The 27,848-nt window shown below is 42.7% G+C and overlaps 1 protein-coding gene across 5 annotated transcripts in view; it reads left to right on the forward strand.

Annotated features, from left to right (window-relative positions):
* rbfox3a (RNA binding fox-1 homolog 3a) overlaps positions 1 to 27,848 on the forward strand; it is a 173,127-nt gene that overhangs the window by 111,670 nt on the left and 33,609 nt on the right. For all 5 annotated transcript variants that reach the window (XM_070858201.1, XM_070858204.1, XM_070858202.1 and 2 more), the window contains 2 exons: positions 11,425 to 11,557; positions 21,008 to 21,047. In XM_070858201.1, coding sequence (XP_070714302.1) covers positions 11,425 to 11,557; positions 21,008 to 21,047 — 173 coding nt within the window. The remainder of the gene's footprint in view (positions 1 to 11,424; positions 11,558 to 21,007; positions 21,048 to 27,848) is intronic.

Below are 27,848 nucleotides of genomic sequence, written 5' to 3' on the forward strand. Positions count from 1 at the left end.
CACACTTACAATTTTGCTAGAAATATCTACCTGAGGAAATCTTCATCAATGCATTTCCAATGTAAACACAGGAATTAGAGAACTCCAATGCCCACCGATCTCACTTGTGGCAACTGAATATTTCAAGAAATTTATATTCTAGTGCTTATGATAAGAGCATTTTTTTCTCACCAGTTTTCTCCACTCATCTCTTCTGAAGATGTTGATTCCTTGCTGGGGTTTGGTTCCTTAGATGCCCTCTGGCACTTCGCACATTGGGTGCGTTTTGACTGATCCTGTCCTAAATTGACGGCCACACCTGGACACTTCCAGCAGGGAGCTAATGCATTGTGAGCGGAACTGGGAGCCTTGGCCAATTTCCTCTTTTATTTTAAACTTTTCTTGACAATCTTTTGCAAGATTTTCCCTTCAGTACCTTGCGCAATTGGACCTTATTAATTTGTGAGTCTTAACAGCCAGCGACACTGGGCTATTCAACCATAGGATTGTAACAGCTCTGCCCAATTTTGTCCACACACATAAATCAACAGAGGTCACTGGACAACAATCAAGAGCTCTGGTGATTTTCCCCTCCTTGCCCGAGGAGTGCTGAGGCAATTGCACGACCTCTACTGCCATCCGAGCTGAGAACAGCTAATGCAGCACAGACCAGTGTTTGAACCTGATCCTTGTTGATTTGCATTGCTCAGCTCTGCAATGGCTGAACTTGCTAAGCCATTGGGGGATTTGCATTATTGAAGGATTAACAAAATATTTGGAGCAATGATTTACGTGCAGTATATTATCAATTAGTCAATTAACCCAGCTAATGCACTATTAGCTAAAAGTGCATTGCATAGCTTGTCTTTCTGTTATTCTGATGTCAGCCATCTTCCATAGAACAATACCAGATCAAATGTGTGACTGATTCAAAGAGAAGATGATTAATCCACTATTTAATCTTTTGTTGATTAGCATTTTAATTGAATAATCAGTACAGCTGTAATAGCTCATTCACTTGTTATTGGTTGCAGTGATGTAATTGTGATTGAGAGTGCTCCCTTCCAAACAATTTTTACACTGAATATAAATAAACCAAATTGTGAATGAACATGTCTGGAACAATGAGTCCCCAACAATAGGACATAGTCCTGCCAGTGTAGCACAGAGACTAATGGTGTTGTTTGCAATCTGTCCAGATACTTCATCTACACTGACTAATATTACCTCCGTTACACAGGCCAGGAAGCACTAATTGCAAGCACTAGTTTCTCTGGGTTCCTCCAAAACTGGAAGCATTACTACACATTTGCATGCATGTACACGATGCATCATAAATTGCATACCGTCTTGTGTACGCAGTGGTGCTCGGAGTATCAGTGGAAGGCAAAATGCCCAACCCATGTACTCAGCATCCTAGTCAGTACACTTATCTACCAAGACATCAGTTTTGCCAGTTTGTGCCAGAGGGAAATAGAAACAGTGCTCAATGTGTGTGACATAATATTCCATTGTCAAGCCATACGTTGGATTCTGAGTTGTTTGTCTGTTCCTTACGTTGGGCTAGAACTGTGCCACCTTCAGGTCACTGCCACAGGAGACCACTTTGACTTTGCCTCTGTACTGACATTTACATGGCACATTTACACTGCTATGATTGGTATAAATGTCCAAGTATAACAAGGGTATTAAGCATTGTTCAGAAAAGTGATGCTGGTGGAGCACTAATGTTAGTGTCATGGATGTGTACCTTTCTTAGCCAAGACATTTCCAGCGATGGCCAATTCACTGACGTGCAATGTCAATGATGATAGTTTTTATTCCCAGAGAAAAGCTGTACTACTCATCACGGACTGGATTGTGCCAAGTTTCTGGTGTTTCCGCATTGCCTTGTAAGGGATAGAACCTCCGTCCACCATTTACAAGGCAACTGGCGGCCAGGGCAGGGAATTCCTAACAAGCCAGGTGTTTCCATTCCTCAAGCTGCAGCTGTAGAGGTGGCGACCAGTATGCTGATTGAGAGGAGCTATACTGGCTTCCATATCGGCATATGTGATGATCGGCCCTCTTGCTCAGGGGGCTGAAAGGAATGTTGCCAGAGTTGGACTTGTAGGTGGGCCTTGGCATACCAAAGGCAAAGTTCCCATGAGCAAGGGGCAAGCAGACGCTAGAAGATGTGCCCATAGTGGTGCTTGAGCCCCATATTAAGACGTGCCATCATACTGACCCCATAAATTCTGACAGCGTCAGTGCTGGAGGGTACAGGCAGGTGCAATCACTGTGTAACTGCCGGGATCGTGACCCAAAGATTTTCGAAGCCAGTGCCTTGGCTCAGTGGTAGCCTCAGAGTCAAAAGGTCAAAGGTTCAAGCCTCACTCCATGACTTAAACACATGAATGCAGACTGGCATTTCATTGCAATGTTGAGTGAGTGCTGCACCATCAGAGATGCCATCTTTCAGCTGACATGTTAAACTGAGGCCCCGTCTTCCTGCTCAGGTGGAAGTAAAAGATCCCATGGTCCTATCTGGAAAGGAGATCTCCCGGTGTCCTGGCCAACATATATCCTCAACCAAAATCACCAAAAAACAGAGTATTTGGTCGTTTACTTAATTACTGTTTGCTGGATCTTGCTGCGTGCAAATTTGCTGCTGCTTTCCCCTTCATTACTACAGTGACTACACGTCAAAAAAGCTGCACTTCATTGGTTGTAAAACACTCCTACGGTCATGAAAGGTGCCATTTAAATGCAAGTTCTTTCTTTATTTAACACAGACACTGACATATGAGTAAAGTGGCTGCAAGCAGGCTTTTCTGTGAGGACAAAGTAGCTGGGAGCAGGCAGCATGAGGCAGAGCTATCTGGGGAATCATGGGAGCATTACTTAGAGTAGTTAATGCATTTCGTCTAGATGGTGCCTGCTTGTAAGAAGAATTTGGAATGGAAAATCAAAGAACCGGCGATAAAAATTTAAAGTGCTCATCTCATCAGCTGACTAAAGGAGTTATGCAAATTCTGGGAATGCAGGAAAGCTGGAAACAAAATCTGCTTGTACCAGTGTGTTAGTTCCTACCAGATGTGTATATGGAATTCTTCACACATGAACTGTTTCGCCCTTTGTTTAAATTGCTTTTAATCTGTGTGATTGTCTCGCAGAAATAGTTTTGACTGCTGGAGCTGGTTAGAGATTGCCAGAAACCAATGCATTAAAATGGATTTAAGGATTGGATCAGTTGGCTCAGCTCATGCGAGCTGAACTCGAAGCGATATGTTCACTGCAAAATATACTGGCACGTAAAACTAACTCCCACCCAAAATGACTAATGGCAGCTTATAACAAATTCTAACAAATAATTGATCCCTTAAAGTAATTCTAATATTAAATATTAAAACGCTAAATATACACGATCAGTGTCCAATCTTCGCTCCTCTCCTGTCAATGACATGCACCAGACCAAAAGGAGTTTTCAGAATTTGCATAAGAAAATGGATTTACACAGATAGCTATCTAAAGTAATCACCAGCATTGGCCAAATGACCTCCCATTGTGCTGAAACTTCTATGAGCAGAAAGTAGAAGAACTATTTTTCTGCATTTTAGCTGGTTACTATCTTATAGAAACCCTTGCAAAGTATCTTACTGTGTCTCGGAACACACAATCGCAAAGTCTCAGTTGGGTCGACAGACCTTTCACCTTTTAAAAGATAGCATCGGGGATATACATTAAAGGTTACATTTTAAAAGGAGAGGCTTTAATGGTTCTGATACATAAATCTTTAAACATGGGAAGACATGTTTAGAAAGCTGTAAAAAGAAAAGGCAAATGGAGATTATACCAAAGCAAAGAAGTATAGGTCAACCTATACAAATCCTTAGTTAGAATACTGGGGTAAAAAGGTGTCACGACCATTTTCAGGCACGTAAGTCACGGCGATGTTCCAGGGAGGGGGTCTGATCACAGGCCCTCAAGGGAGCTGTGGAGATAGCAGGAGCTTTGCTGATGCCCTTGGCTCCACGGGAAGGTAAGTAAGGTGGCATTCGCTTGTTAGGTCACAGCACTCCTACCAAAACCAGCGCTAACAAATGGTACTGAGCCCTTCATTAGCAGATGCAAAGAGCCTAACATCTGTTTATGGCGGTTTCCCAGGATGCCTGAAGATCATGCAAGGCACAGAGCATAATTGATCATTTTTGCCCCAGTTTTCCGGACCAGTTTCTACCTTAATGTGTCTAGTTTTGAGCGCCCTAATTTAGGAAGTATGTCAAAGCCAAGGAAAAGGTACAGAAGAAATTTACTAAGACGACACCAGGGTTGAGAGGCTTTAGTTCCCAGGAGAGACTCGAGAAACTGGTGCTTTTTTTTCATTAGAATAGGGAAAGTTAAAGGAATATCTGATGGAGATGTTCAAAGTTATGAGGCATTTTGATCAGGTAAATTGGGAAAAAAAAATATTTCCATCAATTGGTGAGGCAGCAAAATAACATAAATTTAAGATTATCATCAAAGGAACAAAGGATGAGGTTAGTACAATGGACGAACCGCACCACATTTTGTGTTGGGAATCCCTCCCCCTAAATAGATCCAGTGAGGATGGATCTCACTCTCTGAAATTCCTTCCTGAAATCTCTCCACCTCTCGACCACCCTCTCCTCCTTTAAGATTTTCCTGAAAATGCACCTCTTAGGCCAAACTTTGGTTGCCCTCCTAATGTATCCTCTTTTGACTTAGGGTCCGTTTATTCCCATGCCTCTGTAAGACACCTTGGTACCTTTTCTTTCACTATATAAATGCAAGTTGTTTTTGTATAGGGTTGCAGCTCACTATAAAAGGGGAAGTTGTGGTGGTGGCAGAAAAGTAGACTAATGGTACACAATGGTGCACAATGGTACAATGGGAATCGATGCTGACTGTAATGCTGAACATTTGGGTGCCCTGCAACAAAAGCTGCACAAGGAAAATATCTGCATTTGGGGCTAAAAGTCACCATTCATTAAAAGCACAGGTGGCAGCTTAACGGAGGAAGATTTCTGACCAAAGTATTGCATTTATCCAGGTCCCTTGTACTTGGCTATAAATAGGCAAAAATGTGCTGACCCCTTTCCAACCGGCAGTGATCCCTTTTCCGACCAATGGGCGCGCATCCGCCATTGCTCGATGCCCCTGACAGCTTCGCATGGCAGGAAGCTGCTCGTGGCTGGGCAGTGCATCCGCCCTTAGAGTGGAGGACATACCGGCAAGGCCGCCATTTTGTTTTAATTGTCGGTCAACCCGACAATGGTGGCCGTTGGCCCGGCCGAAACCCTCCTTGGTGGCCCAGTGGGCGCCATGGAGGCCTCACAGCATCCCTCCCCTTTAAGTGAAGCTGACGTGCTCAGCACGGCGCTAAATGAAACCGCCCACTTCCAACCCGCTCCCGACTCTCTTCTGCCCCTCTGCTGCCCCCAACACTGCTCCGGTTCATTTTTGTACAGGAAAGGGCCAAAGTTCCCTCCAATATCCGCCCCATCTGTCCTGGTGGTAATTCATCATTTAATTCGGGGCGGAGTGCAATTTCGGCCCCATAGTCTTCAGCTGTTGTCATGCTGGCTTTTTCTTTAGATTCATTGACGCTTTCGTCGACAGAAATTCTCTGTTGCAATTTGTGTATTTAACAATTTTTGAAGCTCGGGTTTTAATATTTCATTTAAAAAATAAATAAATGCCACGCTGCATAATGATTCAACGGTCCGGAATTTGCAGTCAGCAGCAAAGCAAAGGTGTTCGATGCTGGCCCCAAAGTATGCACCGCACAAAGATCTCGCAATCCCTGTGTCGAGAACTTTGGGTTTTCCAACCTACAATTCAATTCAACAGAACTTAACGGGGATCCTTTTGCTCAAACTGTGACGTCACCAGGCTGTCTAAGCAGCCAATCAAAAAGGCAGAATTCTCACAGACAGCGAACAAGGAAGTGAGTAAGCTCTTCAAATTCTACGGGGTCGACATTCGGTTACGCCACATTTGGGGTGGTAACTGAGGCGAGGCGGGACTTCCTCTGCCCGGCACGGAACTCCCGCCCCAGCCGCAAAATTCCGGTAACCGCCCCCCACAGGAAGTGGAGTGCAATGTCGCCACTCCACTTCCTTTTGGGGCGGGATTGGGGGCGCTACCCAGGCACATCACGGAGCGCTATGCGGCTTAGCGCTCATGTGTTTCAATGCCCCTCCCCTTCCGGTAAAGGGCAGGGACGCTGCAAGCTTTGCCAGCCATTTGATGGCATCCACTGGGCCACCAAGGCTAAGAGGTGCCATGGCCGCAGCCCAATACCGAAATGGAGTGCTGAGTTGCACGATAGAAGCCCAGACCCTGCGAAAGGAGCGGTGAACGGCCCGACCGGTATGGGTGGGGGGGGGGGGGGGAATAAAAGTTGCCGACGTGCAGCACAGCACACCTCCCCTTTAAGTTTCACACCGCGATGGGTGACTGGCCCGGTTCACGACCCGTGAGGCTGGCGGGGTCATCACAGCCAATTTCCACCGTGGGGCTGCCAGGGGCGATGACGTCATCGGCAGAGGCGCGGCTGCCCGTAGCACTACCAGCAGGGGCACAGCGCGAATGCATTTGCGCCTCCGCTAACTCCCGCACAATTTCACGGGAGCCAGTAGCGCCCCCTCACCCTGGCGAAAACACTCCCCAGAGGCACTAACAGGAGGCACCAAACAAGGGAATTTCAGCCCCCAAATTTTTTAAATAGTTAGAGAGCAAAAGGAAGATTGGAGTTCTCACGTGGGGAAAAGGCAAACCTGAAATAAAGATGAACAAACTTTTTTTTTAAAAAGTTTTAAAATATTTTTTGAAAAGTTTCTTAAAAATTTAAATTTTTATTAAAATGGACAAATTTCACACTGCACAAAATTAGTTTTCCAGGCCCTTAACATTTGTTTAGCAGTCAATACACTGTTAAAACCCCAGTTACCCCTAATAATCCCTTTGGGTCTAACTGTTAGTGAGGAATTTAACAGCGTACTTACTGCAGAAGAGCTGAAATTTCATCAGTTTCAATGATTTGGCTGATTACACAGATTGCCGGCTCTATGGGCAGGTTTTGGAGCTGTCAATGATAAACTGCAACTTCGGGATTTCCGTATGCCTCAAATCCCAAAGTTGTAGTCAGTTTCAAAGGCGGAATGAAGGTGATCGTTGCCATCCGCCCGACTGCAAATTTTGGGCCAATGAATATTCCAAAATGAATATTTCCAGCACTGCTCCATGGTGCCCTGAGACCACTGCTGAACATCAGACCAAAGTAATTTGCCAATGTAACTGTTTTCACATTTTAATATGCAGTGAGACTGGCAGTAGGAATCGTAGGGCACCGTAATATTAATACTTTCATGTTGATGCATATTGACAACAAAGTGGTAGAATAACTCCAGAATTGGGTCCCCAACTGTAATAAGTTGCCCAAGTTCCAGTGTGATTCTGGGAAACTCCCAAGCCAAGTAGTGTAAGATTCCCCTCCAGAGAGCGTTCTCACAGCACTTGGGCTGGAGAACAAGTGGAATATAACTCAGGTGCCGCATGACGCTAGACTTTCAGTGTTGTGAGAAAGCTGATGTTCCCGCCTGCTCTTTTCTCATATGAAATTGTACAGCTTCAACAATTATAAAATATCCACTGGGGAACCGGAGCTCTGTGCATGGTGGATGCAACCCCGCAGTGTTCTATGAATCTCGCCAGGTGCACTCCACAAGGACCTGCCTCAGAGCAGTAGTGCAGTTTACAGTAGTGTTGGTGCATGACTGTGACCCTCTTCTCTGGAGTTTGCTTCTAAAGGCTACTCATTGGTTTCTTTGGTGAGATGTTGGTGTGGACCTTGGCTGATATCACTATAGTGAGTGACTGATAATTTCCTCCGGTCACTAATTCATACAAAATTGTAAAACCATACTAAAAGAATGGGTTTATGATTTTGCTGGAAATAGCCTGAGAGGGGCTCTCCCCAGTACGGTTCCAAAATATTTTCCATTCTGAAGTCACAGTTTGGAATTTTCTAGATAGGATCATTATGAAGATTGTATCGGAAGGTGATTTAAAATAGGTTTTGCACCAAGGCCTCATATTGATAACATTCCTATTGTTTGCTTGCGGCCACTCTCGTTATAAAGAATTCATTGAACACTTTATATAGAAGCTTAGATCCAGAAAAACCATGGCATGAGACATAGTGGGTACTTTGCAACTTACTGCGGGAGCATAAAGCCGGTGTCGTGGATCTAATGCCCGTTAATTGGAACCAGACAATTTTCCTTTCCATTGATTTCAATGCCAGTTCTCACTCCAGCAGTAACTTGAAAAATCCCCCATTATTTCAGCTACCCAGTGTCTGCATCAAATGCTCCTGGGTCAGATACGACATGGTTACATGCATAATAAAGCCCCCCTGTGCTGTACCCCCAAAATTTACCTCAGCCTCCCCTCTTTCAGAAGAGGATCCCCTGTACAGCCATACTGTGGCCTCTAAGTGAGATTGTCAAATAATGCTTTTGTTCCATAACCAGTGAGAGCTGGATTGAGACCATCCAAACTCATGTCACTTAGGACATTTATAGGCAACTAACACAGACTTTCATTGCATCAGCCTGGGGCTGAATTTGAACCCAGGTCCCAGAGGTGAAAGGCCAGTGTGTAACACATTGCACCACCCATGTTTCTCTATTTTTCATCTTCCAATTTTTATTTTCACTGAAGTGAAATAATGAACTATCGTGCAATGAAAATAATCATGATAATTGTAGAACAAGTTCTATTTTAAATGACAGAACAAGTAGCAGGATGTTGCATTGGTGACCTCCAGTGTGTTAAGGTCTCCCAAGCATATGAAAGAAGATCAGCCTCATCTTCTATTCATTAATCACTGCTGAGTTCAGAATTAAACTCCTTTGAGAATGCAGTCCATACCGTTGAACCATTTGGATTTCTGTTCCTTGAGTGAATTATAACTGATCAGTAAAAGCATGCTCTCGCTTGTCAGGTGGCTCGTATTTTGGTTATGTTCTGTAAAGATAAGTGGAGTGCTGAGTTGGGGCTGAATTGAATGCTTTCATTAACATGCAGAGTTGGGATTCTGTTTCCTTCATTACACTAGTCTGCTATTATTGGTGCTCAATGTCTGTTGAGCCTGCAGCCAGGTTTCCAAGTTGCAGCACCTGGGCCATTGACACCCGGCAAGCTGGCCCACTAAAGAGAATGGTAGCATCGTGGTTATGTTACTGGATTAATAATCCAGAGGCCTGGATTAATGATGAGTTCAAATCCCACCATAGCAGCTGGGGAATTCAATTAAATAAATAAAGCTAGTATCAGTAATAATGACCATGAAACTACTGGATTGTCAAAAAAGCCATATAGTTCACTAATGTCCTTTAGGGAAGGAAATCTGCTGTCCATACCTGGTCTGGCCTCCATGTGACTGCAGACCCACAGCAATATGGTTGACTTGTAACTGCCCTCTGAAATGATCTGCAAAAGAATAGAGGTTCAAGAAGGCACCTCACCACCTCCTTCTGAAGGGCAATTAGGGATGGGCAATAAATGCTGGACTTGCCAGCGATGCCCACATCCCATGAATAAATACATTTTTAAAAACCCAGGCTGCGGTACTATTTGGGTTTTTATTGCTTATTCACTGATTAGTCGTATTTAATTTTATTGGCCTGAAGATGTGAAAAGGACTCTTCTTAATGCTGTTGTCTCATTAAAAAAAGAACCTAATATAATTAGTCACATTTTTGATCTGGCAAGTGTTGATATGTCTGTATGACATGAAGCATACTCAAATTTCACATTCATTAAAAGCACTCTAAAGCCGAGTTCATGTAACTCTGAAAAATGTTCCATTCACAAAAAGGATCCAATCACGTCCCTAAAGCTAATTTTCCAAGTCCTTTGAATGGCCATGTTTGTTCGCCAGCTGCCCACCATGCTGGATAATTACCAGCATCAATGGCGGAGACAGCTGTTAAAACAAAATAGCAGTAAACCAGGAGATAAGTTGAGCTTGCCTGTTTTTTTTTCTTTCTCTGTTGCTTTCTGTCTTCCACCTAAAAACAAAAGGTGTGAAATTGATGTTTTCTTTTTAAACCTCCTGTTACTTGTTAAAGGCTTGCTAATGAGCTTTCAGAGAAAGGTAGGAACGCGTTTAGCTGCTGCATTTGAATTAATTCAACTATGGAGCAGCTAAACTTTGCAGTGAAGTATCTATTCAACAGGAAATTTTCAGCATTAACTGGTTCAGTGTTGTTGGGGGTGATCGAAGGTAGCCAAGGGGTGTCGGCTTCACCAGAGATTCATCGCTCCGGCCATCAATAAGCGTTGCTGCACTCCCGTACTTTAAGTAGCTGAGCAGCGCAGGGCTGAGGGCACTTTGTACAGATGGACAGCAAACTGCTTCAAACTCCAATGTCGTGTTCAGATTATATTTCACTTTCCCTTGTAGTGTAACGTTAATGCAAACTACAACAAGCAGATGACATACATCATTTTTACAACTTGAATTGTAGTTGCGTGCCCCCAGCCTCAACTCCATGGGATCCACCTTAGGCTGAGCCCGGAAGTATGGGCCTTGTAGTATTGCTCGACCCGGGGCTCAGTGTCTTCGCCCACATTTTACCGATCACCATGACCTCTTTCACTTCTGTAACACGCCCTTCTGCTACCAAAACTCCGATTGGTGCATTTATCATCTCAAGGTGAATTTCTGTACTGCTCACCGTGCTGGTCACCGCCAGTCACAAAATAAAAGTGATCCAGAGCATTGCGGCACACATTCTCACCCGTTCTACGACCAACATTTCCATCACACCTGTCCTTGACAACTCATCTGGCTCCTCATGCCCCAGTGAATTGATACGAGGAACCTTGTCCTGACCTTCAAATCCTTATGGGCCTGAAGGTTTGAAAAGGGCTCAGCAATCGTCTCCACCCATCCAGCACTGCGTGCATCCTCTGACACCAGCCTACTCCTACTTCCCATTCCACCATCACTGGCTGTCGCCCCTCACCATCACTGGCTGTAGCCCCTCTTCCCCAGCAGCTCTGCCTCGTGACCTCCCTCTGTCGAAATGCTTTCAAAAGCCTCGATGAGACCTCTTTTGCCTCAATTGTGCTTCAGCCCTCCTCTCCGCCCCTCCTTTTGCCTTTTCCCCCTCCTGTTTGGTTTCGACTATTTTTCCACTACCCTATAAAGCACTTTGAGATAGCACTCTGCACCTGAGCAGCGCTAGAGAGATGCAAGTTTTAAGAAACATTTTGTAAGTGATGTTTTACATCTTTGTGTGCAATATGCTGCATAATGAGATCAATCAAATGAGTGCTCGTATGAAACACTTAATCAATTTAGCTTCTAATTGAGCTGTAATGAATGCAAGGCAATCTAGTAAACCTGATTTTCCTCTCTGTCTCTAGTGACTGGTTTTCCATACCCAGGAGCTGGAGCAGCTGTGGCCTACAGAGGAGCTCATTTACGGGGGCGAGGTCGCGCTGTTTACAACACCTTCCGCGCTGCTCCCCCACCACCACCTATCCCCACGTACGGAGCGTAAGTAGCAGTACAAAACTGCCAATGTTATAGTCTTGGCAGATCTCTTTATTTTATGGTCCATTATCAAATGTCCAGTGCAAAATGCATTCTAAGAATTTAACTTCCTTAAATGTCTATGAAATAAAATAGATTTACAGTGAGAGCTGTTTTAGGCTTGTTCTGGGAGCGCTAGGAATACTTCCTAGTTTTAAATTCAACCCCTGCTGGTTTGTGTAGCATTAGGATATAGTGTAGCCAGCCATGACATGTGGTGTGCTATATCTGCATTTGTGCTCCGATGCAATGGGGATGGTGCTATCTTCTTTTATGCTGTATCACTAGTGAATAATTTACAATAGATTACAGGCAAATTCTATAAGCAGCACTTACTTGATTCTACAAAAGAACATCCTCTCTTACTCTTGTCTGTGTAAACTGTTCTACTTTGAAGCGGTAAAACGTAATGGGAAATTTGGCATATCTATGGGGAAAGGTTTCCACAGTACGCTAGGTGTGGTGAAATTGTGAACCCATTTATCAAGAATGGGCTTACAATTTTGCTACACTTAATACAAAGATATCTTCCTTCCTCCCCACTCCAAACATTAACCGAGGTCTTGGCCCTGGAGTTAAATTCCCTGGAGTTTTGTGGTGAGAGAAGTCCACTTTCCCTGTTGTTGTGACCTTTCAGAGTGGTGCAGCCTTTCGAGGAGAATGGTCCTAATTTACAAAACGGAGTGACTCCTGCCAACGAACCAGCAGCTGCAGGAAGCATCGCAGAAGCATTCTGCGCATAACTGTCAGGCTCCAAATTTTAAAAATAACGTTCACCACAACAGAGGATCTAAGAAGTGCTCCGGCTTCCCGACTTTTTCACCAGCCCGCTCCCTTCCCGACTTTCCGGCAGCGCGCGTGCGTAAACCGCTTCTGGCTCGTTGGCAGCAGTCGCATCCTAAAATAAAAGTACAGACAATGAGGACCCGAAATTGCCTTCTACCCGAAACGGAGCGCACCTCCTGATCTTTAAGTGTTCCGTCCACCCCAGGGCATGGGGCGGACAATCCAGGGAAATTCAACTCTTCTGTTTTTTTTTTAGAGCGGGGCGGATGTGGTGTTGTCAGCGGGGTGGAAGTGCGGGTGGGTCGGAGCGGCCATCGCTCTGAGTCATCAGCGCCGCGTTGACACGTCACAACATCCCTTCCCTTCAGTTAAAGGGGAGGGACCTGCGAACTCTTCAGCCATTTTAGTGGCAAACACTGGGCCATCAGGGAAGGTTTCGGCCAGGCCAGCAGCCCGGTACCCAAGACGGGGTGCAGGGCTGCCTGTTGGCGACCTAGCCAAACCCGTGGCCACCATTGTCGGGCCAACCTGGCAGTCGGCCGAAAATTAAAATAAAATGGCAGCGGTGGCAGTGTGTCCTCCCCTTTAAGGGCGGACACACTGCCCAGCCACAAGAAGCTTGCCGCCAGGGAAAGCTGTCGGGGCCACCGAGCGGTGGCCAATCCGCTCCCACAGGGCAATTTCACACGCGGAGCGGCAAAGGGGTCGCCGCCGGTCGGTAAGGGGTCGGAAACACGGACAGCAACACAGGCGGAGCGAAGACGTTCTCCACCAGGAAAGTCCACGAGGACAATTTTCAAAATGGCGGCCCTTCCGCACCGACTGAGCGGTGACTGCTTACCGACCTCTTTGAGGTGGTCACCGCTCTTATAGAAAGGGGCAAATTCGGCCCCTGAATGTTGCTGCAAATAAAAAAATAGCTGGTGGAAAAATATTTCAAATGTGGCTGTACCAAAGTGACAGTGAGCCGTTACAACCTGGTTAATGTGAGATAAGAGGGCAAATTTGCTTTTGAAAGATTATTTGTTTTACACAGCAGAGATGCATAATTGGATCGCATTTTAATTAAAGTTTTAATAGGAAAATTATTTGTCAATTTATGTTTGAAGTTCCTATTTTTCACTACAAATGTGGTTAATTATTCTCTTCCACCCTCCCCTCTGTAACTGCCCTGAATTGTTCTAATTATCGAAAATAATTTGAAATATTTTTCCACCTGCTATTTTTTATTGGAAGCAACATATTTATTGTCTATACTTCATTTCTTAATTAGGAAAACTCTCCTCTAAAGGTTGTGCAGTTCTGAAAGGCCACAACAACAGGGAAAGTGAACTACTGTAGCCACTAAATTACAGGGAATTTAACTCCAAGGCCAAGACTTAGGTTAATGATAGGAGTGGGAAGGGAGGATGACTTCTTTGTTATTACGTCTAACAAAAATAGAAAATATCCCTTTTCATCCTTACCCTTCAACATTTTGTAGATTGCCTAGGGCAGGGGTCGCACATATTAGTTGATTTTTTTTTGTTCTCTCTGTTTACTTTTATTAGTAGGAAGGTGTGAAGCCAGGTTTCCCACTTTGTTTGCTTTCGAACTGTTTTGGCAATCATTACAAAATGGAGGAACATACACCTTAATGTGCCTTTTCTTCAAAAGTTCCATTAGATATGTGGATGCATGATTGTAATCTTTGACTTCAAAATTAACTTAGTCTTTATAACTCAGTAATCAATGAAATATTTATCCCTAGTTGGTTTAGATATGAATTACTTGCAAGCTGCAAAACACAGCACGGCCAGCCATTTTCAGCAGATCGCCTCATTGTGATTGTAATCAGTAAACTGGTAATCTGGTAGCTTGAGTCCTACAGCTGGACCATAAGCTCTGGCCTCCCTTGCATCTGAGGAGCTGGGAGTTTGCTTTCTCTCTGAAGACTCGTTGTTGTTACACACACTGAGTAATTTGACAGGCTTGACAGGCTAAACAGAAAAGGCTTACACAAATGCAAGGTGAAGTGAAAATCCAGCGGACTGGGAGAGCTATTAAAAGCAACAAAGGGATACAAAGAAAGTAATAAAAGGTGTAAAAAGGAATATGAAAAACTTGCAAGGGATATGAAAGCTAACAGCAAAAGGTTTTATAAATATATTAAGAGCCAGAGAGTGGTAAAAGTGACTGTGAATCCATTAAAGACAGGAGCAGGTGAGAATATAATGGACTATAAGGAAATAGCAGACTTGTTAAATTAATCCATTTTCACAGTTGAGGAAGAGGACAAAATACCAACAGTACAAGGGAGCTTAAAAATAAGTCGAGGAGTAGAATTTAATAGATTTAATATAAGTAAACAAAAATAGAAATGGAGAAAATAATGGGATTTAAGATATACACGTTTTCAGGAACTGTTGGTTTCCACCCCAGAGTATGAAAACAAATAGGTGAGGAAATTAGTCACAATTTTCCAAAGCTCTCTCAATTGAGGAATTGTACCTTTCGATTGGAAAATTGCTAATGTCACTGCATTATTTAAGAAGAGAAGAAAGGAGCAGTCAGATAGCTACAGACCTGTCAGTTTAGTATCAGTTAAGGGGACGTTACTGGTATCTGTGATCAGGGACAGGGTCACAGCACTTGGACAAGTATAAGAAATAGGACATAAGAACACAAGAAATAGGAGCAGGAGTAGGCCATTTGGCCCCTCGAGCCTGCTCCGCCATTCAATAAGATCATGACTGATCTAATCTTGGGCTCAACTCCGCTTCCCTGCCCGCTCCCCATAACCCTTTACTCCCTTATCACTCAAACATCTGTTTATCTCCATCTTAAATATAATCAATGACCCAGCCTCCACAGCTCTCTGGGGCAGAGATTTCCACAGATTTACAACCCTCTGAGAGAAGAAATTCCTCCTCATCTCAGCTTTAAATGGACGGCCTCTTATTCTGAGACTATGTCCCCTAGTTTTAGTTTCCCTTATGAGTGGAAATATCGAATTATCGATAACATCACCTCTCATTCTTCTGAACTCCAATGTGTATAGGCCCAACCTATTCAACCTATCATCATACGTCAACCCCTCATCTCCGGAATCAACCTAGTGAACCTTCTCTGAACAGCCTCCAATGCAAGTATATCCTTCCTTAAATACGGAAACCAAAACTGTACGCAGTACTCTATGTATAGCCTCAGTTGTAGCAGGACTTCTCTGCTTTTATTCTCTATCCCCCTTGCAATAAAGGCCAACATTCCATTTGCCTCCCTGATTACTTGCTGTACCTGCATACTAACTTTTTGTGTTTCATGCCCAAGAACCCCCAGATCCCTCTGTACTGCAGCATTTTGTAATTTCTCTCCATTTAAATAATAATTTGCTTTTTTATTTTTTTCTGCCAAAGTGGATAACCTCACATTTTTCCACATTATACTCCATCTGCCCACTCACTTAGCACGTCTATATCCTTTGCAGGTTTTTTGTGTCCTTCTCACAACTTGCTCTCCCACCCATCTTTGTATCATCAGCAAACTTGGCACATTACACTCGGTCCCTTCAACCAAATCATTAATATAGATTGTAAATAGTTGAGGCCCCTGTACCGATCCCTGTGGCACGCCACTAGTTACCGCTTGCCAACCGGAAAATGATCCATTTACCCCAACTCTGTTTTCTGTTAGTTAGCCTATACTCTATCCATGCTAATATATTATCCCCAACCCCGTGAACTTTTATCTTGTGCAGTAACCTTTTATGTGGCATCTTATCTAATGCCTTCTGAAAATCCAAATATACCACATCCACTGGTTCCCCCTTATCCACCCTGCTCGTTACTTCATCAAAGAACTCCAGCAAATTTGTCAAACATGATTTCCCTTTCATAAAACCATGCTGACTCTGTTTGACTGTATTATGCTTTTCCAAATGTCCTACTACTGCTTCCTTAATAATGGACTCCAGCATTTTACCAATGACTGATGTTAGACTAACTGGTCTATAATTTCCTGCTTTCTGTCTGCCTCCTTTTTTAAATAAGGACATTACATTTGCAGTTTTCTAATCCGCTGGTACCTCACTAGAATCTAGGGAATTTTGGTAGATTACAACCAATGCATCCAGTATCTCTGCAGCCACTTCTTTTAAGACCCTAGAATGCAAGCCATCAGGTCCAGGAGACTTGTCCACCGTTAGTCCCATTATTTTACCGAATACTTTTTCTTTAGTGATAGTGATTGTTTTAAATTCCTCCCTCCCTACAACCCCTTTATTATCTATTATTGAGATGTTTTTAGTGTCTTCTACCGTGAATACTGATACAAAATATTTGTTCAAAGTCTCTGCCATTTCCCTATTTTCCATTATTAATTCCCTAGTCTCATCCTCTAAGGGGCCAACATTAGCTACTCTTTTCCTTTTTATATACCTATAGAAACTCTTACTGTCTGTTTTTATATTTCTTGTGAGTTTATTTTCATAATTTATAATCCCTCTCTTTATTTTTTTTTAGTCATTCTTTGCTGGTTTTTAAAAGTTTACCAATCTTCTGGCCTCCCACTAATCTTGAACCCTTTGTATGCCATTGTTTTCAACTTGATACGATCCTTTACTTTCTTAGTTAACCATGGATGGTTCCCCCTTCTCTTAAAGTCTTTCCTTCTCACTGGAATATATTTTTGTTGACAGTTATGAAATATCTCTTTAAATGTCTGCCACCGCTTATCAACCATCCCACACTTTAATCTATTTTCCCAATCCACGTTAGCTAAATCTGCCTTCATACCTTTGTAATCTCCTTTATATATCAGGACCCTGGTTTGAGATCCAACTTTCTCACCCTCCAACTGAATTAGGAATTCAACCATGCTATGATCACTCTTTCCTAGAGGATCCTTTACTAGAAGATTATCTATTAATCCTGTCTCATTACACAGTACCAGATCTAAGATAGCCTGTTCCCTGGTTGGTTCCGTAATGTACTGTTCAAGCAAACCATCCAGTACACACTCTATGAACTCTTCCTCAAGGCTACCTTGGCCAATTTGATTTGTCCAATCAATATGAAGATTAAAATCACCCATGATTATTGCCGTTCCTTTCTTACAAGCCTCCATTATTTCTTGATTTATACTCCGTGCAACAGTGTGGCTACTGTTTGGGGGCCTGTAGATTACTCCTACCAGTGACTTCTTCCCCTTATTATTTATCTCCACCCAAACTGATTCTACATTTTGATCTTCTGAGCCAATATCATTCCACACCACTGCACTGATCTCATCCTTTATTAACAGAGCTACCCCACCTCCCTTTCCTTTTTGTCTATCCTTCCGAATTGTCAAAATAACTCTGAATATTCAGTTCTCAGCCTTGATCACCTTGCAACCAGGTGTCTGTAATCGCTATCAGATCTGACCCATTTATATCTATTTGTATCATCAACTCATCTATCTTGTTACGAAAGCTGCATGCATTCAGATAAAGAGCTTTAAATTTAGTTTTTTTTAACGTTTTCCCTGCTTTGACCCCACTTTCTGATGCACTCTTATTTTTATACATTCTGTCCCTTCCTGTCACACTCTGGTTATCATTTGCCCAGTGCTACCCTGTTCAATTGCCTTCTCCTTGCTCTTTGACTTTTTAAATTTCCGCTCACCTAAACCCTTCGCCCCCCCCCCCCCCCACCGCGCCCCCACTATTTAGTTTAAAATCCCTCTGTACAGCCCTAGTTGTTCGATTTGCCAGGACACTGGTCCCAGCATGGTTCAAGCGGAGTCCGTCCCAACGAAACAGCTCCCTCTTACCCCGTACTGGTGCCAGTGCCCCATGAACCAAAACCCATTTCTCCCACTTATGAGCTGATCAAACAGAGTCAGCTTGGATTTGTGAGGGGTAGATCATGTCTGACTAATCCAGCTGAATTTTTTTAAGGAGGTCACTAACATAGTGGATAGGTTAGTGTCTATGGATGTTGACTATTTAGACTTCCAGAAGACGTTTGATAAGCTTCCACACAAGAGATAATTAACAAACATGAAAATGCACGGTATTGGAGGTAACCTTATGGCATGGGTTAGTAATTGGTTGGGAGGTAGAAGGCAGAGGGTAGGGATAAAGGGAACATCTCTGATTGGCAAGATGTGGCAAATGATGCTCCCCAGAGATCTGTACTGCGGCCTCAGCTTTTCTCCATAGATATTAATAGGAACATAGAAACTAGGAACAGGAGTAGACCATTCTGCTCCTCGAGCCTGTTCCGCTATTCAATTAGGCCATGGCTGATCTGTATCTTAACTCCATCTACCTGCCTTGGTTCCATAAACCCTTGCCTAACAAAACTCTATCAATCTTAGTTTTAACGTTTTAATTGACCTAGCCTGAAGAGCGTCATTTGGGAGAGAGTTTCCAATTTCCACTACCCTTTGTGTGAAGAAGTGCTTTCTGATGCTTGGACAGCCTCGCTCTATTTTTAAGTTATGCTCCCTTGTTTTGAACTCTCTCACCAGAGGATATAGTTTTTATCTACATATCAACTTCTTTAATCATCTTAAACACCTCAATTCGATCACTCTTTAATGACTTGGATAAAGGAATAGAGAGTTGTATATCCCAGTTTGAGGATGACGATTAGAAGGCCCAGTGAGTTCTGTAGATGGGTACAGGAATGGAGTTCAATGTGGACGAGTGTGAAAGCCAAATCAGAATATTTTCTTTGTGGTGGGAGCCTTGGAGCTGTGGCGGTGCAAAGGATTTAGGTATCCATGTACACAAATCATTAAAAGCAAGTTATAACAAATAATTAAAAAGACTAGTGGAATGTTGACCTTTATCTTAAGGAGGTTGGAATTCAAAAGTGTACAGAGCCTTGTCATAGTATGTTCAGTTTTTGGTCATCACACCTCCGGAAAGGTATGTTGGCCTTGAAGAGGGTACAGCGCAGGTTCACCAGAATGAAATTCTTAAAGTGTTGAATTATGCCGACAAATGGCATTAACTTGATTTGTATTTTCCTGTATTTAGGGGTGATCTAATCAAGGTATATAAAATGATAAAGGGATTCAATAGGGTAGATACAGAGAAACTATTTCCTCTGGTGGAGGAATTCAGAACAAGGAGGCATAACCCTAAAATTAGAGTGAGGCCATTTAGGAGTAAAACCTGGAAACAATTTTTTATACAAAGGATTATGGAAATTTGAAATTCTCTTGAAGCAAAGGTGGGGTAAATAATGTTGAGGTACACATCAACCTTGTTCTAATTGAACATGGATGAGGCTGGAAGGGCGGCAGGGCCTACTTCTATGTTCCCATAACATATTGTGTAAAATTTCACATTTTAAGTGGCCGATTGGATTCCACTGACCGAGTGATAAAAACACATTGTCTCTTGTAATTAAACTGCTTTTAAAGCGCAACATTAGCATTTGAGATGATTGCTCGTGTGTTTTTTCCTGAGAAATTAAATTATGCGATTTTAAAAATATATATATTAGAAATCCAAACATGGAAACATTCTCATTAGGTTTGCTGATCTCAAAGTAGCATTTTACCATATCTTCTGAAAGGAAAACAAGACTGACATTTTTTTTAAACAGCAATGTCACCAGGGGATAAAAAGAACTGCAAATATACTTCAGCTCCATCAAATTTCTTAAGATCATCTGATATTTATTATTGATGTTTCATATATAATCTAAAATGTAACCAAATCTGTAAAGAAAATCAGTAGCAGCTGAGCTCCCCAAATAGTATATTCATAGCATGACGTCCTCGCAGTTCAGCTTTCAGTCAACAATTTGTTGTTATTAGTAAATGAGTGCTTTGTATATAATTCCTCTCGGGCGCAGTGAGCTGCATTTTGACCTTGTTCTTGACACGTTTCTCATCTCCTCTACATTAGCCTGAAACATCAAACTGCAAAAAGCAAGTCCTCGGTATATACAAGAAGTAGGAATTTACCAACAGGGATCCTCATCCAGCCAGGAAGGCAGGACAGTTTGAATATCATCCATCCCGCAATTCATGTTGGGAGAGCATCATTTCTCTCTCAGTGGCGTAGCATCATGCTACTGCACATTGTTCCATCAAGCAGCATAGCTGTGAATTAGTGAAGCCTACCCAGGATTTATAGGATTTTTTTTGGTGGGGGGTGGGGTGGGGGGGGATGAAAAACCCTGATTAAAAAGTACCTTCAGGCTCTAAGGATTTAAGCTGCAACTTTTGTAAGAAAACGTTAGAAATCTGCCCATTGAGCACAGTAACCAAAAGAGCACAGGCCCCTGCACAGCCTGGAGAATGTCATTCTCCAGTCAAGAGCTGCCAAAATGAGACCTTTTTTGTTGTTGTTTATCACATCCACAACAGGTTGAAAACCTATATATAAAACTCAGTTACTTGATCATTTCGAACTCTACATGCCTTCCGGGGACAGTATATATTAAGGAGGGTTCAATTCGAACAAGTTTTACTTGACAAAGAAACGTATGTATTGTCGGCTTGGTGTGAATGTAGCATGGAAGCTGTGGTGGATGGGTTTGCTCGTTAGCAGAGTATCGTCCTGTGATCATTGCCAAGTTTTATGGGAAGACATTTTATAATCAAATATGCAAAAGATAATTCTTGATGCTTCCTATTTTTTTGCAGAGTTGTGTACCAGGATGGGTTTTATGGGGCAGAAATTTACGTGAGTATTGATTTAAAATCAAATCGTTTTCAACTGATCAGCACAAAGCACTCACCTGACTTTTGTCTGCATTTGAGAGGTGTGCAATTAAGACTGCAACAAGGTCTAGCCTTACAGCAGAAATTGAATAGATTTATTGGAATTCCGTTAGATATGTACGTTGGTGCCAAACCATTCAAACATTTAGACATCGATAGGTCTAAAAGAAATAGTCAATACCCCCTTGAAGAAGCAGGACTTTGATCAGTATTAAAGCAGAACAGTAGAGGCAAGTTTAACAGATCTGATAAAAAAAATTACAATTGCTCTTATGTCAAATTGGTTTTGCAAGTACCCAATTAAATTAGAATACACATAACCCAGAAATAACAAACATTAAAAACCCAGTGATATCTAACAGGTATCAAGATGAGAGTGAATCATATTGAACAAATTTAACTTCTTCAGTAATTCTGAGTACATTTGCTGCATGTGAAAATTAAATTCAAACCTAAATAAATCCTCAAAAGGTTCATCTAAAGAACATTTAAAACCAGGCAGTTACAAATTGGAACGTGAGTCAGTACAGTTTCTTTTTGTAATAATGAGATGAGATTACTGCCTTATTTTTAAATTTACTAATAAAATGATTTTAGCAAAGCCATTTCTTAATAACGGCCAGTTCCAGGAATAGTGCAGACAAGAGCAGCAATGAAATATTCTTATATGGCAAATTTATCCCTGCATATAAATAGCCCTACTTGGCAGCAAATCTCCAGCAGGTTAGCAATACATTGAATAATAAAGGATCACAAATTACTACCAAACTTGACCAAAGCAGAGCAGATAATATCTCTCTTAACTTCTCTCAAGTTTGCTACTAAATAGTTTCAGATTCTCGAGTAAATGTTTATGGTTGATTGCGACATGGCATAAAACATTTACTCAACCACTAAGTTGAGTAACAACAGCAGTTTAGCTGGACTAGCTCCAGAATACTTTCACTCTGGGTCCTGCAGTACCTGTACATAGACAAAGATCCAGCTGTCCTGCTGACACTGTGAACACTGTGAGAAAGCTGACTTTAGATAAAGGTGAAGGACCTTCGCTCGGGCTGAATGCACAATCAGACATTGGATAGACCCCAGTAGGCTAATATCAAATGTTGTGATTGTTAACGCGCTGGTTTTTGTTTTGCCTTGAAGCCAGTGATAATTCTGAAGAGTTTAATCAACGTTGCTACGTGGCTTTCTTTATACTTCCTCTAAAACAGTACTGAATCTGGTGGCACTTTCGGGTAAGGTTTTGTACCGACTTTACACTTGATTTTTCTCGCGCTTTAAGGCGAACACTTTAGAATCCGGGCTGGACTTAGAAAATGGCAAAGTTTCCAGTGCAAGTGGATGAATTCTCTGAGAACTGTTAATGTTGTTATTTGTACTTGAATCTGGGCTGATGCTGGCTGATGAGTCCACTTGATTCAACAAGAATATTTTAGTGCGATATTGAGGCGAATTTTCCCATTTCTGCACCTGTGCTTGGGATTATTGGATCGTGTGGACGCAATGAATAAAAGAAAATCACTTGCCAGTAAGGGAGCCAGCCCTGTCCTTCAGTTTAAGTGGATGGAAAATCCAGTAACGGGGGCGGGGCGGGGGGGCAGGGGGGGCTCTCTATTGGAAATACGATCCTCCCCGTTTGATTTTCCTCCATTTGTTGCACCCCAGCGCTCCAATATGGAGTATAATGTTGGAAAGTGTGAGGTCATGCACTTTGGCAGAAAAAAAAAATCAAAGAGCAAATTATTATTTAAATGGAGAAAATTTGCAAAGTGCTGCAGTACAGCGGGACCTGGGGGTACTTGTGCATGAAACACAAAAGGATAGTATGCAGGTACAGCAAGTGATCAGGAAGGCCAATGGAATCTTGGCTTTTATTGCAAAGGGGTTAGAGTATAAAAGCAGGGATGTCTTGCTACAGCTATACAGGGTATTGGTGAGGCCACACCTGGACACTGCGTGCCATTTTGACTTCCATATTTACGAAAGGATATACTTGCTTTGGAGGCAGCTCAGAGAAGGTTCACTAGGTTGATTCTGGAGATTGAGGGGGTTGACTTATGAGGAAAGGTTGAGTAGGTTGGGCCTCCACTCATTGGAATTCAGAAGAATGAGAGGTGATCTTATCGAAACGTATGATTATGAGGGGGCTGGACAAGATGGATGCAGAGAGGATGATTCCACTGATGGGGGAGACTAGAACTAGAGGGCATGATCTTATAATAAGGGGCTGCCCATTTAAAACAGAGATGAGGAGAAATTTCTTCTCTCAGAGGGTTGTAAATCTGTTTAATTCGCTGCCTCAGAGAGCTGTCGAAGCTGGGGCATTGAATAAATTTAAGACAGAAATAGACAGTTTCTTAAATGATAAGAGGTCATGGGGAGCAGGCAGGGAAGTGGAGCTGAGTCCATAATCAGATTAGCCATGATCTTATTGAAGACTCGAGGGGCCGTATGGCCTACTCCTGTTCCTATTTCTTATGTTCTTATGTTCTTAATATGCCCAGGCACAGGAACAGAAAACTCTGACCCATTATGTGCTTTGAATGCAACGGCCACGACTAAAGAAGGTTGATCATTGTAGCGCTCCGCGTCTTTTTATGCCCTTCTTCACAGATTTCCAGAAACCTTCACCGTCTTACTTGACTGGGGAAGACTTTGAAAATGTCTACCAGAAATTGATGATCCATCTTTATAGCAGAATTGCAATTATTTTTCACAAAGCTTTTAATTAGCCGGTTATTAAATCTTTTTACCTTCATTCTTCATGGTTTGTTTGATTGCCTCATTGTTATTCATTAGCCGTGATCAGAGCACCAAACTACACGAGCAAAACTGTCTTATTGGGCTAAAAAGGTAATGGGCAGCTTTCACAATTCAGTTACAGTGACAGAGGCTGCTGGTGGCTGAGGCTCTGAGATCCACATCAGCCTCAGAAGCTTTTCTAACACATTACCTTAAACCTTACTGTCACAGGCAGTCTTATTCCACATCATTTTCTTGGAAGCATGAACCGTGGGGCACTCTGCTGTGAGTTGCGCCATCAAATATATATAATTAAAACACTTATTATTACCGTGGACTGAAAAACCAAACGTGATTAGATGAAGAACCATAAGCGAATACGGCTCACTGTTGCTTACGAATTGACATGGGGTGGGGAATTATGTGGAATGAGACTGCCTGTGACAGACTTCTGTAGGTGACACCAGTGAACAACGGGACAAAGATTACTGGCTGATTCTGCCACATAGCACAGTCCACAGCCTGCACAAAATGGATGAAGTTTTAAATAAATATTGTGCGAGGGTATAATGGAAAAAATCTTGTTTTTTTACGTTTCTGGTCCATTAGGTAAACTACTGCCTGCCATTGCAGCCAATATTTGTACTATAATGGTTTTCATGGAAATAGGTAGCCTCGGGCTGCACTACAGCATGATATCCCAAAGGGATCCCATTCACACACAGGATGCCTCTTGCAAGCTCGTGCAGTTAGTTGAGTTCCTTTGCTACCCACAGCAATAAGAGATCCTAACATTCCCATGCTGTAAAACATCATCCAAAACAGCAAATTAGTAGTTGTAAACAAATTAATTAAACAAGAACTGAAGCTTGTGATTTAAACAGAATACATAATGAAAGAGTCACGGAACAAATAGGTGGACTTTCTGTGTATTTCACCCAAGAGACACACGTAATCAGGGCATGAAGTAAATACCCAGGGTAAATTAGGGTGGAAACTCGGGTGCAAATGTTTTACGCTGCCCATGTCCTAACTCGCACCAAGTCCCGCTCATCCATCACCCCTGTGCTCGCTGACCTACATTGGCTCCTGATTAAGCAATGCCTCGATTTCAAAATTCTTATCCTTATTTTCAAATCCCTCCATGGCCTCGCCCCTCCCTATCTCTGTAATCTCCTCCAGCCCCAACAACATCCCCTACTCACCCCCCCCCCCCCCCCCAGCCGGCCCCCGAGATGTCTGCGCTCCTCTAATTCTGACCTCTTGAACATCCCTGACTATAATCGCTCAACCATTGGTGGCCATGCCTTCAGCTGCCTAGGCCCTAAGCTCTGGAAGTCCCTTCCTAAAGCTCTCTGCTTCTCTGCCTCGCTTTCCTCCTTTAAGATACTCCTTAAAACCTCTCTCTTTGACCAAGCTTTTGATCATCTGCCCCAATTTCCTCTTATGTGGCTCGGTGTCAAATTTTTGCCTTATAACACTATTCTGAAGCGCCTTGGGGCAATTTACTACATTAGAGGCACTACATAAATACAAGTTGTTGTTAATTATGCTCGCTCATTTACGCCAGGTGTTTGCTTTATGCCCTGATTACATGTGTCTCAGGGCTCAAATACACAGGCTCTCTTTAAGGGGCTGCGCTGCCCATTCACAGTTTGCGAAACTTAACATTGAAAGAGCCAGTCCCAGGCTGCGCAGGACCGACAGAGAGCTGTGCAGCCATGTAGCTTGTAGTGAATGTTGCTGTGAATGCATCTCAGCTCATTATAATGGCTCTACACCCAGTCGAAAGAGCCGTACATGCAAATTTGCTACAAATACACTGGTTCAGAACGGGTTTAAAATTATGCCCAGAATTCTAGGCGTGGCAGTTAACAAAGTCATATATCTGGTATCTTAAAGCGATTTTTTTTTTTAAGTTTATCCTCACCAAGACCTGCACTGTATTTTGTTTCTATGAATGCGTTTTTATGGCATCAGTATGAGTGACTTTAAAAATTGGATAGCTTCCCCGATTGCAGGATCTTAAACAAGCTGTGCCTAATGTCTGTGACTAATCGTTAGATGGCTTCAAACTTTAATTTTTATTCCTAAAGAAATATGGCCTGAGCTCTGTGCTTCCCTTAAACCCCGATTGTTTACATTGATTTATGCCCATTTTTACAATCTGGTATATGCTAATAAGATTGCCATGAAATGTAGGCAGAGGCACGATGGGCCAAAAGGCCTCCTTCTGTGCTGCATCACGATTCTACGGAATTGACATCAGCAAAATGGGTGCACAAATGGGTGTCATTTCAGGTGTAACTTCCCGATTACATCCCGATGGGAAATTCCGCCCCCCCCCCCACCCCCCCCCCAGTATATCCGACATTCCTCAGCATGACCTCCAATGCACTCTTGTTGCAGAAGCATGTCCAACATTACTTCATATGGTTTCCTGTACAGCAATGAATGAATCAGCTGGAATGTATTGATTAGGTTTTGTTCATTAACCTTTGGCCAAATCCGTTCTGAACAATAGGATTTTAGTGTTTGCAAGCATGCGAAGGTTTTCAGTGTATAGAGTGGGCCTGGAACTTCCTCTGTGGGTACAACCTGGAAGGTTGGACTTGGAGATCTGTCCAATCCGCCGATGTCAAGTTAGCCTCAAATTTCCTGCGCATCGCATTAGAATTCACCCGAACGTAAAATGAGTGTAAATTAGCGTAAACAATCGGGACCCCAAAAAAAGAGTCGACCCCATACCATATATTTCTCTTCTTTAGGTATGTAAATTAAAGTTTCAACTCATTGAACCATCATTCATGCACATCAAACATACGTTTACAAACCTCAGGGAAGCTTTTAGATTTTTAATGTGACTTACATTTATGCCATAAAAATGTATTCAAAGAAACAGAGAATAGAGAGCAAGTCTCAGTCAGGATACATTTAAAAAGAGCGCTCAGAATATTGCAACAAGCCCCAGAAAACGCATTTTATTTCCTGCTGTGCCTGAAAATGTTCTCGTAAGTTGACGAGAGCCTCTGAGCAAGCGCAGTTGCAGGAACCTGGTGCTGGAGGCTCTGTAGCTTGGGGGCGAGGCCAGTTTTATGGGTGGTGGTGCCTTCGGATGGAGGGATCGAAAGATGGCCACAAAAGGTGGTGGAAATCTGGGTGTATTGTACACACCCACATAATTCACTTATGCCCACAATTCCGCAATCTTTTCGGCCGCGTAATTGATTTGCGCAATCATCTTGCGGCACAAACACGAAGGGAGTTCAAGGCCGTGGAGATTAACTGTGTATTTTACTTTGTGAGTTACTTATTTGCAATGATTTGCGCCCTGCCCCCACCCGCCCAAACGAAAATTTTGGCAAATACTTTTGACACTCATTCAGAGACCTTGCACACCATTGTACTAACAGGCTCTCAAACTGAGTGTGCAGCTGATTGTTCTTCCTGAGGGCCTAAAAGCAGGAGCCACCATTATCTAACTGAATGGCCTAAGGGGCTGAATGGCCGACTCCACTTTACTAATGTTCCCATGTTCCTAGGCTACAGAAACCACCTGTGAGTATTATGGAACGCATCATTGTAAATTGGATTTACTGGAAAAGGAATTAGTGAAACATGAACATCACTTTAATCAGAATGGCTATTTAAAAATATTAACACCTAGGGAAAACTGGATGACATAAAGCTGCTTCCTGACCACTGTGAGCACGATTAGTACATTCAAAGGTCTCTTCTCTTTGGTGGCTAATAAGGGTGCAAAGGGAATTGAGTTTCGACATGTTCCATCCGATCCCTATGGAAAGGAGTCCACTGCAACAAACTACCCTAAGACGAGACATTAATTGGCATTGCAGCAAATAAAAACTCCCGACCTTTTTTGGACAAGTTGTAATTAAAAAAGCAACCCTTACCATGAGAGTGAGGGCAGCAGTTATGTGTGCTTTGTACCGGGGTCTGGACCCAGATTATCAGTGTACAAAATGAAAATTGTCACAGATTTATTAGCTGCAGTAGA

Source organism: Pristiophorus japonicus, chromosome 16 (assembly GCF_044704955.1).
Source record: "Pristiophorus japonicus isolate sPriJap1 chromosome 16, sPriJap1.hap1, whole genome shotgun sequence".
Classification (NCBI taxonomy): Eukaryota; Metazoa; Chordata; class Chondrichthyes; family Pristiophoridae; genus Pristiophorus; species Pristiophorus japonicus.